The following is a 15,543-nucleotide window of genomic DNA, read 5'->3' as shown; positions in this document are numbered from 1 at the left end:
ATCAAATCTAAACCCTCCCACAGCCTTCTGAAAAGGTAAGAAGTAAACAGCAGTAACAGGTGTGTTGGTACCAGAGTGTAGGACTTCTTCTTCTTTCCCTGCAGGTGGAGGACAGGTAAAGTTTTTTCTCCCTGCTTCTCCATCTTCTCCTCCATCTCCTCCTTCAGACTCCTCTTCTTCCTCTTCTTCGTCTCGTCATCTGACAGCTAGGAAAACAGGAATTTATGAACGGCAGCTCAGTCATCTTTTTTTCTACAGACAGTTTAAAACAACACAAGTTGAGCCAAAGTGTTTTCCAGTCGAGGCAGCTGCTTTGAACGCTGCCTCAATACAAAGAAACTACTTTAAAAGGTACTTCAGCTAAGATACAAAATGCAATACAAAACTACAGACATGATAAAATCAAAGTCAAGTAAAGAAACAGGAAATCAAAACAACAGTCAACAAGTCCAGAGGACGTGACAGACTGAAGTGAAGAGAAAGGTTGGTCTTTCTTCTTAAATTCTCCTTTAAGGGTATTTGCATATAACTGATCCTCATGTGTTTCATTTCAAAATGTTCAGAACAAACTCAGCTTTCTGGGAAGTGAGATTCAAATCTGTCCCAGAGCATTGGTATGCCATAGTTACCCTGAGGCTGAGACGTTGCTATAGTTACCCTGAGGCTGAGGCGTTGCTATAGTTACCCTGAGGCTGAGGCGTTGCTATAGTTACCCTGAGGCTGAGGCGTTGCTATAGTTACCCTGAGGCTGAGGCATTGCTATAGTTACCCTGAGGCTGAGGCATTGCTATAGTTACCCTGAGGCTGAGGCATTGCTATAGTTACCCTGAGGTTGAGCGGGTTGATGATGTTGCCGGGCGGAGCGCAGCGAGCCTCCGATGTGCCATTCACGCGGATCTCTGCGAGGTACAGCAGCCACTTCCCATTGGTCGCCTCCCACGGCCAATCAAACTCCAGCTGCAGGTAGCCTAGGTGACCCAGCGGCTTCCCGCTGCTGTGCACCTATCAGAGAAGAGTTAACACCTGGCTGTCTGTCTGTCTGTCTGTCTGTCTGTCTGACTCTGTCTGTCTGTCTGTCTGTGTGTCTGTACCTTGAAGGTGAAGAGCAGCAGACTGCCGATGTCCTCCGTCTGCTTCATGGACGACTCACCGGTCACATGACCGCTGAAGGAGGCGGGGCCTGGTGGGTTGATTCTGTCAGGACACAGGTGAGTTCATCAGGTCAGAGGTCAACTTTAAACTCTCTCTTCAACTCTTAATTGTGCGGCAATGTTCTCCCCATAGGAAAACAATGGAACGGCCAACGCAGAGCGGTTTTACCACGGATCATGTGTAAGTGCTTTAGACTTTAGACTGAGTGGTACTTACAGAGTGAGAGATGTCTGCAGTGAATACTCCACCAACATGGAGACCGAGACAGGAAGCAGGTCTGACTGCTCGCTGAGCCTGAAGACACACAGAGACACAACTCAGTACCTGTGTGTGTGTGTGTTTGTGTGTGTGTGTGTGTGTGTGTGTGTGTGTGTGTCGTACGTGGACAGCTGCAGCCCAGACTGAATTTCTCTGGTGTCTAAACTGATCTCAGATGTCTGAAATATGATCAACACCTGAACCTGAAATACAGAAAGAGAAAGAGAAGGAGGATCAGAAAGAGGAGGATCAGGTAGATGCTAGATCGATACACGTCTCAACGTCAACACTTCAAGCTTCCAGTCCGTCACTGCAGCCGAAGACTGACTGTAACGTTGTATAGCGGCACATGCTGCCGGTATAAATCTCCAATAAAGGCTTCTAAAAAAAGCCAAGAAAGTTCTGTACCTTCTGGTTGCTTTTGAACGGGTTCCCCAGCTCACACAGAAGAACAGTGTCCTCAATAGAACACTCCACCGCTGCCGGGCTGTCACCCTGAAACACAAAAAGACACTGGACTGACTGAAGTAACTGGTCCAAGTCAAGTCCCGGGTACTTCAGGGTAAGTCATAGTCAAGTCTCGGGTTGTGACAGTTTATATAAGTCAAGTTTCAACTCAATTCCAAGTCCTACTGGGGTAAGTCCATGTCAAGGTTTTCATAAGGAAATTGCAAGTCTTTCGGGTTTCTGAACACTTTAACATGTATTGGTAGCCTATTTCCAATAAACCCTTCCAGTTTGTGTTTCCATACTGTAAAGTATGGTGTCCCTCAAGGATCAACACTCGGTCCACTACTCTTATTTACCTACACGGTCATACTCTGTAAGTTAATTGGTTAACTACCTTTTTTCGGACTCCGGAGTATATGAGCGATGGTGGGATGCTAGCGTTCAAAACGGCGTTGTGAGCGTCCTCTGCTGGTCGTCCCGGTGACGGTGTGTTGCTGACGTTGACCTCCAGAAACAATCGGTTAATGCTGGAGTCATAGTGCAACACTTGACTGTCCTTCTGCCTGGAGACAGACACGTACACAAATCACAACATGACAGCAACATTCTGAGGTCATCTGGGAAAATCAGTTAGGTGACGATACAGTGGCCTGGTTAGGACAAACCTTTGTGATGTGAGAGAGCTGCATATCATCTGTTAAACCAACACCACCCTAAATGCAGGACGAACTGTCAGAGATGTTTTAAAGCACCCATATTATGCTCATCTTCAGGTTCATAATTGTATTTTGAGGTTGTACCAGAATAGGTTTACATGGTTTAATTTTCAAAAAACACCATATTTTTGTTGTACTGCACATTGCTGCAGCTCCTCTTTTCACCCTGTGTGTTCAGGTCTCTGTTTTAGCTACAGAGTGAGGCATCGCACTTCTATCCCATCTTTGGTGGGAAGCGCACATGCGCAGTGGCTAGGTACTGGGCTACTAGCTAGAAGCTAACACCACATCAGCTAGCTGTTTCTCCAACTTCGGTCAGTACAAGGCAGGATTAGCCGGGAGACTTCTTCTAAACGAGGGCACACTTCCAACTTTGCATGGAATACCTGCAGACGAGGGACATGTAAGTAGTTCTGTTGTAGATTAGGGTGAACTTGTGTGTGTTGTAGCAGTGTTTTGGCGGTGAGTCACCTCATTCTCAATGGCAAAACAATGCTACAACACACACAAGTTCACCGTAATCTACAAAAGAAATTGTATAGAACTACTTACATGTCCCTCATCTGCAGGTATTCCACACAAAGTTGGAAGTGCGCCCTCATTTAGAAGAAGTCTCCCGGCTAATCCTGCCTTGTACTGACCGAAGTTGGAGAAACAGCTAGCTAATGTGGTGTTAGCTAAAGTGGTTAGCACACACCAAATGTTTCGGCCAATGACGTAGACGGCCCTGCTGATTTTGAGCAGCTCGCCCGGAGACTGAAGGCAGGATACATTCAGAAACCCGTATCTCCCTCAAAACAACATGGATGGTTTGTATGCGTGTGGAAGACACAAAATAACACCCCAAATCCCAGAAAAAGTGATTTTTTTTCATAATATGGGCACTTTAAGTTTATTATTGGTCCAAATCTACAGTCAAGACCCAAGTACTATAGGATGATTAAAAGTAAAGTCTCAAGTCAAAAAACATGTCTCACCTTCCATTAGGGTAAGCCCGAGTCGAATCCAAAGTCAAGTCCCTACTTCAAGGGAAGATTTGGGTCAAACAGTAAAGTTCTTGACTAAGAGCTAACTTAGAGTCAACTTAGAAGGAAAGTAGTCAACAAAGATTCCATATCAACTTCCAGGTCTTAAGTGGCAAATCTAGGTAAAGGTAAGTCCAAGTTAAATCTTAGGTCAGGTCCCAAGCCAAGCCCCAGGTCATATAGGGAAGATTCAAGTCAAGTCTTCAATCAAGTTTCAAGTGATCAAGTAGATACTTAAGGTAAGTCTAAGTAAAGTAGTCAAGTTTTTTAGGGTAAGTTCAAGTTAAGTGGTCAAGTCTTTCAGGGTAAATTCAACGTAAATCCCAGTTCTTTGATCAGCTAGTGTTTCAGAGAAAGTCCACATCAAATCTCCAGTCAAGTTGTCAAGTCCTTTAGAGAAGTCTAAAGTAAATTCATATGACAAGATGTGCATACCAAATGCTAATGCTAACAAGGTTACACTAACATTTTAGGAGCAAACTAGTCTTGCAGTCAGCAGTGGGAGTAGTGTTAATGTTGGTGGACTAACCATCTAATAAACTGCTGAACTCACGCGTCACATGATCCACAATAAAACTGATTCATGCATGACTAATGATGAAATATACCTGAACTCTGCTTTAGACCACCCCTATATTTCTTTACTACAACTACTAAAGGTAGAGACAAAGTGCTTCTTTGAATCATACTGTAGTTCTATTTCTCTCATTAGAAAACAAATCTACCTGATATGATCAATATGAACAATCAATTGTTACCTGAGCATCTGTTTGTTGAACCCACATAACGGATTTGTTTTAGCACAAAGACAGAAAAGCTTTCTCAAAGTGGACCCACAGTCTTCACTTACATGGCAAAGGGTTTCTGGTTCTCGTCTGTGAACTGGGCCGTCATCTGCAGGTTGCTATGGCAGCGGTTATCAGAACCACAGGCCTTCTGGATGTGGATCTGAAACATCAGCGAAGGAACGAACAGATGAGGACAGCTATTATAGTTTGACAATCTCTGTGTTGATGAAATAAAGTGAACATATTTCTAACATTTACAACTTTCAAACGGACATTTATGAATCCAGTATTTAATCTGTGAGGGGGGGGGGTGCAACAAGAACTGTGTCTATGTTGCTACATCGGGGGTTAAAGAACACAACAGGAAGTGAGAAATAAAGATATATTTATGTAGATTTAAAATTTGGAGCTTCTGGCTTTAACAAGGTCTCATTCTCTAACAGATTAGTTGTTCAGATGTTCATGATTCCTAAAAAACATCCTTAAACAAGTGTGATGTTCTTGAATATGCGGAAACTTTTGAACAATACAGGAGAATAGTAAACCATAAATTCACCAGAATGCAGGAAATTAAGTGTTTAACTTCACATGTTCACATGTTTAACTCAAAGCAGTTCTCTGGAGTTCAAAGCTGATGTGTATTAGGTTCTGACCTGGGTTCTGATGGGCCGGGGCGTCTGGCTCAGCACCGGGAGGTGTTTCAGGTCCTGGACGGCGTTTCTTTTCTTGGGAAGCTTCTCGTACAGAGAGACATTCAGCAAGAACATCAGAGGTTCCACTTTGTCTCGAATCGGACTCTGCAGAACGCAAACACACAGAACAGAAACTCAAAAACACTTTTTACACGGGGAATGTTTGTCTTCCATCTTTGATCCTCTGACGCGACTTGCCAGTGCAACAGACGACTCCAGAGCATTCTTGAACGCACCAACAGTGATAATTTTCAGTCTGTGTTGTTAACAGCAAACACACACACACACGCACAAACACACAAACACACACACACACACACACACACACACACACACACACACACACACACACAAAACCCTAACCCATCCATCCATCTTCGTCTGCTTATCCGGTGTCGGGTCGCGAGGGTAGCAGCTCCAGCAGGGGACCCCAAACTTCCCTTTCCCGAGCCACATTGGCCTGGGATCCCGAGGTGTTCCCAGGCCAGGTTGGAGATATAATCCCTCCACCTAGTCCTGGGTCTTTCCCGAGGCCTCCTCCCAGCTGGACGTGCCTGGAACACCTCCCTAGGGCGGCGCCCAGGGGGCATCCTTACCAGATGTCCGAACCACCTCAACTGGCTCCTTTCGACCCGAAGGAGCAGCGGCTCTACTCCGAGCTCCTCACGGATAACTGAGCTTCTCACCCTATCTCTAAGGGAGACGCCAGCTACCCTCCTGAGGAAACCCATTTCGGCCGCTTGTACCCTGGATCTTGTTCTTTCGGTCATGACCCAGCCTTCATGACCATAGGTGAGGGTAGGAACAAAAACTGACCGGTAGATTGAGAGCTTTGCCTTCTGGCTCAGCTCTCTTTTCGTCACAACGGTGCGATAAATTGAATGTAGTACCGCACCTGCTGTGCCGATTCTCTGACCAATCTCCCACTCCATTGCCCCCTCACTCGCGAACAAGACCCCAAGGTACTTGAACTCCTTCACTTGGGGTAAGGACTCATTCCCTACCTGGAGAAGGCACTCCATCAGTTTCCTGCTGAGAACCATGGCCTCCGATTTAGAGGTGCTGATCCTCATCCCAGTCGCTTCACATTCGGCTGCGAACCGATCCAGTGAGTGCTGAAGGTCACAGGCCGATGATGCCATCAGGACTACATCATCTGCAGAAAGCAGCAATGAGATCCCCAGCCCACCGAACTGCAACCCCTCTCTACCCCGACTACGCCTTGATATCCTGTCCATAAATACTACAAACAGGATTGGTGACAAAGCGCAGCCCTGGCGGAGGCCAACTCTCACCTGAAATGAGTCCGACTTACTGACGAGAACCCGGGAACAGCTCTCACTTTGGTCGTACAGAGATTGGATGGCCCTGAGAAGGGACCCCCTCACTCCGTACTCCCGCAGCACCTCCCACAGTATCTCCCGGGGCACCCGGTCATACGCCTTCTCCAGATCCACAAATGTAGACCGGTTGGGCATACTCCCAGGCTCCCTCCAGGATCCTTGCGAGAGTAAAGATCTGGTCCGTTGTTCCACGACCAGGACGGAATCCGCATTGTTCCTCTTCAACCTGAGGTTCGACTATCGACCGAACCCTCCTTTCCAGCACCTTGGAGTAGACTTTACCGGGGAGGCTGAGAAGTGTGATACCCCTGTAATTGGCACACACCCTCTGGTCCCCCTTTTTAAAAAGGGGAACCACCACCCCGGTCTGCCACTCCTTAGGCACCGTCCCAGACTTCCACGCAATGTTGAAGAGGCGTGTCAACCAAGACAACCCCTCCACACCCAGAGCTTTAAGCATTTCTGGACGGAACTCATCAATTCCTGGGGCTTTGCCACTGTGGAGTTGTTTAACTACCTCAGCAACCTCCACCAGGGAAATTGACGACAATGCCCCATCATCCTCCAGCTCTGCCTCTACCATAGAGGGCGTATTAGTCGGATTTAGGAGTTCCTCAAAGTGCTCCTTCCACCGCCCTATTACCTCCTCAGTTGAGGTCAACAGCGTCCCATCCTTACTGTACACAGCTTCTCCGCTTCCCCCTCCTGAGGTGGCGAACGGTTTTCCAGAAGCACCTTGGTGCCGACCGAAAGTCCTTCTCCATGTCTTCTCCGAACTTCTCCCACACCCGCTGCTTTGCCTCTTTCACGGCAGAGGCTGCAGCCCTTCGGGCCCTTAAGTACAAAACCAAATCAAAGCAATAAACAAATCTTACAAAACAAAAAAAAAAAAAAAAAAAAAGTTCTACACACAAATCCCAAAAACAAAATTATCAACCTTTTATAAATTTGCTGAACGTTTTTTAAACATGGTTTTAAATTTTAAAAGTGAACTACACATAGTTAATTCTATATTAAAACTTCCACAAGTTAAACCCTTTTACCAACGACATACAGATGTTCTTTTTACTTGTGTTTTAGACATTCCCTTCAGTTCATACTACTACCAACCTCTGAATACTGTCAGGGAGAAAATTATTGTGTGCGTTGTATATTATTTGTGCAGTTTTTAGATCGACCAGATGACTGAATTTTAAAGCGTGTGTGTATAATAAATAGTGGTTGGTTGGTTCGTAGTAACCCAATCTACTTACAGTTCTTATTAAAGGACAATTCCGGTGCAAAAGATTAAAAAGATAGATTATAAAGACAGTAGCGTTCATGTTTACATGTCGGCGCCATCTTGGAAAACAGTCATGAGCAGCCGAACCACAAACGCTGTGTTTGAGCTATGTTACTGGTTACTGGTTGCACGGCGTTTGTCGTTTGACTGCTCATGACTGTTTTCCAAGATGCCGCCTGCATGTAATCATGAATGCTACTGTCTTCATAATCTATCTTTTTAATAAACTGTCTGTACACTTATAATGTTCTCAATGCTTGGGTTTACATGTAGGGACCCTCATTATGCTACCGTTGAAGTGTGGTGCTATTTTGAGCCTTGTTAGTGGTATAAAATAGTGATTTACCATGTGCCGCGAAAGCTAGCATTAACTACCGGTTTGCGGAGCTTGTTTAAAGCTAGAGTCACATTTGATTAGCATGAAAACATATCCCAGAGCTCGGTACACATATGTTATTAACCCCTAGGTTCATTTTGCGCCGGAATTGTCCTTTAATGGAAGATAGGGGGGTCTTGTTTGAGGTTTATCGGATGTATATTTAACACATTTGGATGAGATGATGTATGCTTCTGTTTTCTGCATGTGTACTGTATGTTTACTGTGTTTATGTGCGATACGTTGCCATTTTTTGTTCTCTCGACTGCCCAAGACGACTTTCTCCTATACGAGTCAATAAAGGCTTATCTTATCTTATCTTGTTACTTTTTTTAGTAATGTTATGGTTGTGTATATTTCTGTTGCCGTTTCCTGTTTCATATATTTATTCTGTATATTTCTGTTCCCTGTTGTGTAGATGTATCCTATTTTGTGTATTCTGGACTGTGTATATTTCGTTGTGTATATTTCTGTTTCCTTATTTCCCTGTTCATTGTGTGTTTCAGTTTATCCTGTTTTGACTGTAGCGTTTTGTGCATTCTGTTCTCTGTGTATATTTCTGTTTCCTGTTTTATTTTGATAGTCTGTTTTCTGTCTTGTCTTGTCTAGTTTTGCTTTCTATGTTTTCCCACCTTGTCTGATTGTCCTGCCCCGCCCTGATGTGTTTCACATGCTGTATCACCTGTCCCTCATTTGCTCATTACCTCATGTATTTAACCTCTGTGTTCCCTTTGTCACTTGTCAGATCGTTTTGCCTGTCAGTTTGTGTCTTCTTCTGGTCAGTTCCTGTTTCCACCCTAGTTAGTTTTGTGCCTGTAAGTCTTCCCAGCGTTCTTTTGTTCCAGTAAGTTATTCCCTGTGGGTTTTTTTCACCGTGTTTTTCCAGTCTCTGTACTGCCGCTTTTTGTTAAATAAAACCTCAAGCTCAAACCATCTCCTGCCTGCCTGCCTGCCTCTCCCTGCGTTTGGGTCCTCTTTCCCCCGTGTACCATCAGAAGTAAGACTTTCAACAGCATCAAAACACATGATGATGACTCCACTTTAACTGAACGTAAATGTGAGGAAATGCTGATGGTGTGGGACTTTCTCTCCACAGGCAGGGTCTAAAATTTACTTTTTTGTCCACCAGCCAAATTGTCAGTGAATGTTGAAGTTTTTTCCAGCCACTCAATTGATTACTGTTTTTTTTGGCTGGTGAGGGGAGCGAATCTACCAGCCGTTTGTATATTTCACCAGCATTTGGCTGTTAGATGGTGCTAATGTTAAACCATGTCTGCAGGTTGATTTAAATGAAGTGAAACCTGCTGCCTGGAAAGAAATCCAGCTGAAATGAATGGTTAACGGACTTAAAAACAGCAGCGTGAGTTTCCCTTTTTAGGATGGTGCATGCCATGATGCGTTATGTACCAGAAAATTTCTTCTTTTCCTATCAATTGGTGTTCTTGCATACTCTCTGCAGAGTCTCTGTCTCTAACGTCACCAAGAAAATTATGCCTGTTTAAATACAGCGTTTTTCTCCACTCTTTCCTCATCAACATGGCTGTTTAAAGGCATGGCAGTGTTTTCCTCTGAAAGGTAATGTCAAGCAGTAACGTCCATTGTTGAGTTGAACTGTTGGTGATTTCCATAAACTGATGGGTCCGGTTTGAAACAGCATTCACTGAGTCATCACAACAAATATACATAAACACAAACACGCGCAGATAAGGTTATAAAGACGTGATAGGATGAGTCCTGAACATTGTCAACTTTTACTCAACGTGCATTTGCCAACTGACAACTCTTTGTGCTCTTAAAGGAACAGTCTGAGGAATCATTATTTTTAAATCAAATGTCAAACTGTTCCATTCAGACATTTCTCCAACAGAATGTTTAGTGTTTTCTGTCTGAACGCTGGAGGAGAAACAGGAAGTAAACTGATTAAAGCGCCAAAGAATCAGTTGCTCTTATCTCACACAGCACAACTTCCTTTCATTAAACCTTAAAATATCTGAAACTGCACATCTCACTTTTTTTTTTTCCCCCTTCAGAAATCAAAAGCGAAACATTCAGGGTCAAACATGTTCGTGAGAACATTTGTTGTAATTGGAAGTTGTAGCAGAGGGGACGTCAGCTTTTATTTTCAGTTATTAAAAGGTTTTTGGTGAATAACTTGGGAAAGATTCTCAAACTGGACATCAGATTTCTTTTTCATTTTAAATACATTTCAATAGGAACAATCATGTTTGTTCACAATAACTTCTGCAGAGGTGGAAGATTTGTGTCTCACTGCGTGTCAATCATTGCACACGCATTCATTCTCCCTTGTGGGGGGGAGAGGCTTAGGAGACCGTTTGGGCTTTAGCAGAAAGTGGGGAGGGACTGAGAAGTTGTTTAAATTATTTGGCTAAGTCCTGGATCTTCACAATCCTACCTACAGCACCTTAAGACCGACGCAGTTGTCAATTTCCTGTTTAAACAGAAAATGCACCTGCACCCATCTGTGGCCCATAGGCGTGCTGGTCTTACAGGGAGGTGTGTTCAGGTGCATTCTGGGCGTATTGTTATCTCGAGTCAGCAGAAAGTGATTGCACCATTTTATCATCAAAAACCTGGTCTAAAGTCAATAACAAAGCATTTCATTGTTATTTTAACAAAGCATTAGTAATATACTCCTAGGCTCGTGCACAGCGCGCGCACACTATGCTTGTTACATACACAGGGACGCACAGCAGCACACACACATGCAGAAAATGAAAGCTTTCACTTCACGCACGAGACAATCAGTTTCTTCTCTCCTTCCTGTTCAGCAAATCCGCCATCATAATAGCAATGCTCCAAGGTCCAAACGCGCCTGGCTTTTAAAGGGAATGGGAGATGATCTCTGATTGGTTCATTGCATGTTACACCCAAAACACACCTATGATTAATGAAGACAATAAGTACAACCCTTTTGAACCATGTATCTGGCGCACGGACCATTTTCTCCACCAGTAAACTAGCAAAAGTGGATTCGTACACGCCCTAAACACACCTCACGCCGTGCACTAAGATCGTTAAAATAGGGCCCCATATCTTTAAACGTTACAGCTACGGCTAAAAATGACAACAGAAAGAAACTGATTACACATACATATCTTCAGAATTCAAATCAACGGCCACTGTCTAACGGGAAGTGATAGTTGTGTTATAGAGACTTCACAGAGATTAGGTTAATAGCGTTTCCCTTCAGATAGTTATGAGTTATTAAAATCAACATGTCCAGATGTGAGTGTGTCTCACCAGCAGTCCGACTCTTAGGGTCTCACATTGTTTTTTCGGCATTGACAGGTAACCTGAGTACACGCTCTTCCCATTGTCCCGGAAACGGAGGCGGGGGTTGAGGCTGGTGATGTCAGCAGCAACGGCGAAGTGGACGGCTGAGAGACAGACAAACAGACAGACAGACACAATATTAAAAACAGCTCACACTTTATATTTGTTAAATATCAACATCTTATTTTCGTGTAAATTAAGGTTTAAGACAAGTTAATTTCTTTAGCAGCTTCAAAACACAAAGTCGAGTCAAGGTGGTTCAGAAGAAAAGGTCACTAAATAACAGACAGATAAACATATGCATCCTGCCTCTGGGACAGATGATCAACATCTGCTATCATTGTACGCTGACGACATCACTCTATATCTTTCATTTAACTACATAAACTTACTGTAACAAACCCCTGGCTCTTGCTCTAAAGACATGTGCACGTTGTTTTGTAACCATGCGTTTGGTGAGTCAGTTTTTAATAATGAAAAGCTCAATGTTGGTTAATAGGTTTGCTAAGGACAAAGGGCAGTGGGTTGACCACATATGGACTAAAATTGTGTATTTTTATGATGATTAAACCTGAATATGGCACAGAGAATTACTGGACGTTGTATATAATCCATCCAAAAGACAAAGATCTCCGTGTGTTTGACCTTTGACTGTCCAAACTTGACGATGTGTTGTTTAAATAATATAACTATGAACCTATAACCCTAACTGTCCCATTCTTATGCCGCGTCTCAGTTAAACGTACGTCCCGACCCAGAGTGTCTAAAAGTGACACCAAGTGTCCCGACCAACCGCATCTAAATATGATGCTAAAGGAGACTTTTTGCAGCAATAACAAATGCCAAAGATACCGGACCAAGTGTCACTTTCTGATGTGATGGAAGTGAGAATGTGTTGGACATTATGACAGATTGTCTTTAGATGTGAGATGCTGTCAGACTTTTCAGAGTTAGTCTTCCGCCACATCCAGCGGCGATGTGTGTTTCCGTTGTCTAACTCTGTTCTCTTTGGGAAACAACAACAACCTTGTAGCTAGCGAGCTACACACTGAAAATATTCAACTTATGAAGACGATGTGGACGGTGCAACAAAGTCAGACCTTCTTGGTTCTTTCAGGGAATGATTGTAAAGATTTATAAAGAAAATGTTAGATAATTTCCTCTCTAACGGGGAGGTTTTATAAAGAATATGTTAGATCATTTCCTTTCTAACTGGGAGGGATTTGGGACTGATTGGTGGGATTGTTGGACGAAGTACACACAGAGATACACTGGTAAGAGCCAATGAGGTTTAACCATGTATCAGCTAATTTAAATAGATCACGTTACTGTATTGTGTCAACAGTTAACTTCATTTAGTATTGTATGTGTTGTTTTCTTTTACGGGGTGCAAATATGCCCCCAAAACCAGTTCCTTCCTGAGACTATTTAGCAGAGCCACCGTCGCTGCGTCTGGAGCTCAGCACCGCCCAGGACCATTGGGATTGGTTTAAAGAAATGCAAATAAACCAGGAGAGTTTAGTCTCCTATCCCAGAATGCATCTGTCGTGTAGCCAGACTTTTCTGCACAGTGCTGTGGAGATAGAGCTGGACATGCGAGACTATTCGAGTCTTTTTACATTCTTCTAGTGGACGGTAGGCTTGAGTTCAGGGAGATGTTGCCTTTCAGTCGGTAGCTCTTCAGTTTTGGAATAGTCTCCCAATAAGATTAAGCTCGCTAAATCATCAGTTCAGACATTTAGGTTTTAAACCTGTGTCTTATGTCTGTGCGTGTATGTATGTGTGTGTGTGTGTGTGTGTGTGTGTGTGTGTGCGCGGTTTGGTGTCATAGCAACAGTGTGACCTCGTCTCTGATTGGTCATATTAACGAGACAGAAGCAGGACATACAGAGAGCTCCCAGAGGAATACTATGTGTGTGTGTGTGTGTGTGTGTGTGTGTGTGTAATATCAGTTTCTGTAATGTGATTTACCATTCACAGAAACACATGCAGAGGACAAGGACCTGAGGACACACAAGGACACATGATGATGTAATCTGATATGTGTGTGTGTGTGTGTGTGTGTGTGTCACTTTGTTGATTAACAGCTGCCATTAATTGACATCTGTGTCCTGTCAATCGATCAGGTCGCCCAATTAGCTTAGAGCACACACACACACACACACATACATGGGCGCACACACACACACACACACACACACAGGAAGCAGCAGACCATAAACAGACTCGTTAGCATCGTGTCCTCATAAACACTCATCTGTCAGGTTAGCGCCAGATGCTAACAGCCAGATGCAGTCTGAGGTTTCAATCAATGTTTCTCAAACAGGGGAACTTGAGATTATCTTTATGCATAATTCCTAAACAGATGCAGCGCTGTTCCACTGTATAAAGGCTTTGTTTTCTACCAGAAAGGTTCTGTGCTTTTCAGGGGATTCTGAGCTGGAGGAACAGTATTGACAAAAATTAGAAAACCACAGCTTTAAATGATTCCTACAGTCATGTTTTGACGGATCCTCAGAAACAAACTGAATCTGTGGATGTTTCAACAGTTTTCAGCAGTGATAAAAAATCTGCAGAATTTAGGCTGCTCGGGTGGAGATGTGTTAACACATTGTTTGTTTTAATTTTCATAAAGTCTGAGGACAATGGGGCAACCTCTAGCTCTCCCACTAGAGAGTAGGCTGACCCTTTGGCAGCGGCTCGGGGTTTGAATCCAACGACATGTCTTCCCCCCTTCGCTCTCTCAAGCTATCCTTTCAATTAAAGGCCATTAAAGCCCAAAAGATTTGAGGAAAATTGACTGAAGATTGGCTGAAGTGTCCCTGCTGACATGATGCAGTGTGCATGGGTCAAACTTCATGTTATTACAATAAATACTAAGCTGTTTATACTTACTGATGTTATCTCTGTCGCTCCTCTCTCCAGTGCTGAACATGTAGGAGAAACACACCTCCACCTGAACACTGACACACACACAGACACACAGTAAGTCTGCCTATTAGCCTATTAGCCTGTTAGCCTGTTAGCATGTTAGCTTGTTAGCTGGTTTGAATCTCACCAGAAGTCACAGCTGTTGGGGTCAACGACGTCTGGAGAAACTCTAATGGTTTTATTCAGGTGAACGACTGGACGAGTTCTGAGGAAACCAATACAAATGTAAAAGTAGAATTTGACTTGAGTGTAACAGACGGTCACGGTTAGAAAGATAAGATAAGTTAAGATAAATTAAGAGAAGATAAGTTAAGATAAGAGAAGATAAGTTAAGATAAGATAAGTTAAGATAAGATAAATTAAGATAAGAGAAGATAAGATAAAATAAATTAAGATAAATTAAGATAAGATAAATTAAGATAAGAGAAGATAAGATAAGATAAGTTAAGATAAATTAAGATAAGATAAGAGAAGATAAGTTAAGATAAATTAAGAGAAGATAAATTAAGATAAGATAAGAGAAGATAAGTTAAGATAAATTAAGAGAAGATAAGATAAGAGAAGAGAAGATAAGATAAGATAAATTAAGATAAATTAAGATAAGATAAGATAAGAGAAGATAAGCTAAGATAAATTAAGATAAATTAAGATAAGATAAATTAAGAGAAGATAAAAGAGAAGATAAGATAAATTAAGTTAAGATAAATTAGCATAAGATAAGATAAGATGCATTAGGATAAGTTAAGATAAGATAAATTAAGATAAGTTAAGATAAGATAAAATAAGATAAGATAAATTAAGATAAGATAAGATAAATTAAGATAAGTTAAGATAAGTTATGATAAGATAAGATACATTAGGATAAGTTAAGATAAGATAAATTAAGATAAGTTAAGATAAGATAAGATAAGATAAGATACATTAAGATAAGTTAAGATAAGATAAGATTAAGATAAGTTAATATAAGATAAGATAAATTAAGATAAGTTAAGATAAGTTAGGATAAGTTAAGATAAGATAAATTAAGAGAAGATAAGTTAAGATAAGATAAATTACGATAAGATAAGATAAGATAAATTAGGATAAGATAAGATAAATTAATATAAGATAAGATAAATTAAGATAAGTTAAGATAAGATAAGATAAATTAAGATAAGTTAAGATAAGATACATTAGGATAAGTTAAGATAAGATAAATTAAGAGAAGATAAGTTAAGATAAATTAGGATAAGATAA

At 42.2% G+C, this 15,543-nt stretch overlaps 1 protein-coding gene across 1 annotated transcript in view; it reads right to left on the bottom strand.

Moving 5' to 3' along the window:
* The window catches only part of LOC144513892 (integrin alpha-3-like), a gene marked incomplete at its 5' end in the record, with an annotated part of 28,459 nt that extends 13,947 nt beyond the window's left edge, over nucleotides 1-14,512 (bottom strand). The window contains 12 exons of the mRNA XM_078245085.1: nucleotides 72-206; nucleotides 826-1,002; nucleotides 1,092-1,194; nucleotides 1,369-1,446; nucleotides 1,534-1,613; nucleotides 1,819-1,905; nucleotides 2,255-2,423; nucleotides 4,452-4,549; nucleotides 5,043-5,186; nucleotides 11,344-11,480; nucleotides 14,272-14,339; nucleotides 14,435-14,512. Of these exons, the coding sequence (XP_078101211.1) occupies nucleotides 72-206; nucleotides 826-1,002; nucleotides 1,092-1,194; nucleotides 1,369-1,446; nucleotides 1,534-1,613; nucleotides 1,819-1,905; nucleotides 2,255-2,423; nucleotides 4,452-4,549; nucleotides 5,043-5,186; nucleotides 11,344-11,480; nucleotides 14,272-14,339; nucleotides 14,435-14,512 (1,354 nt within the window). The remainder of the gene's footprint in view (nucleotides 1-71; nucleotides 207-825; nucleotides 1,003-1,091; nucleotides 1,195-1,368; nucleotides 1,447-1,533; nucleotides 1,614-1,818; nucleotides 1,906-2,254; nucleotides 2,424-4,451; nucleotides 4,550-5,042; nucleotides 5,187-11,343; nucleotides 11,481-14,271; nucleotides 14,340-14,434) is intronic.
* Nucleotides 14,513-15,543: the final 1,031 nt, after the last annotated feature.

The sequence above is a fragment of the Sander vitreus genome, unplaced genomic scaffold (assembly GCF_031162955.1).
Source record: "Sander vitreus isolate 19-12246 unplaced genomic scaffold, sanVit1 ctg370_0, whole genome shotgun sequence".
Lineage (NCBI taxonomy): Eukaryota > Metazoa > Chordata > Actinopteri > Perciformes > Percidae > Sander > Sander vitreus.
This window is presented reverse-complemented; position numbering and strand designations above follow the sequence as displayed.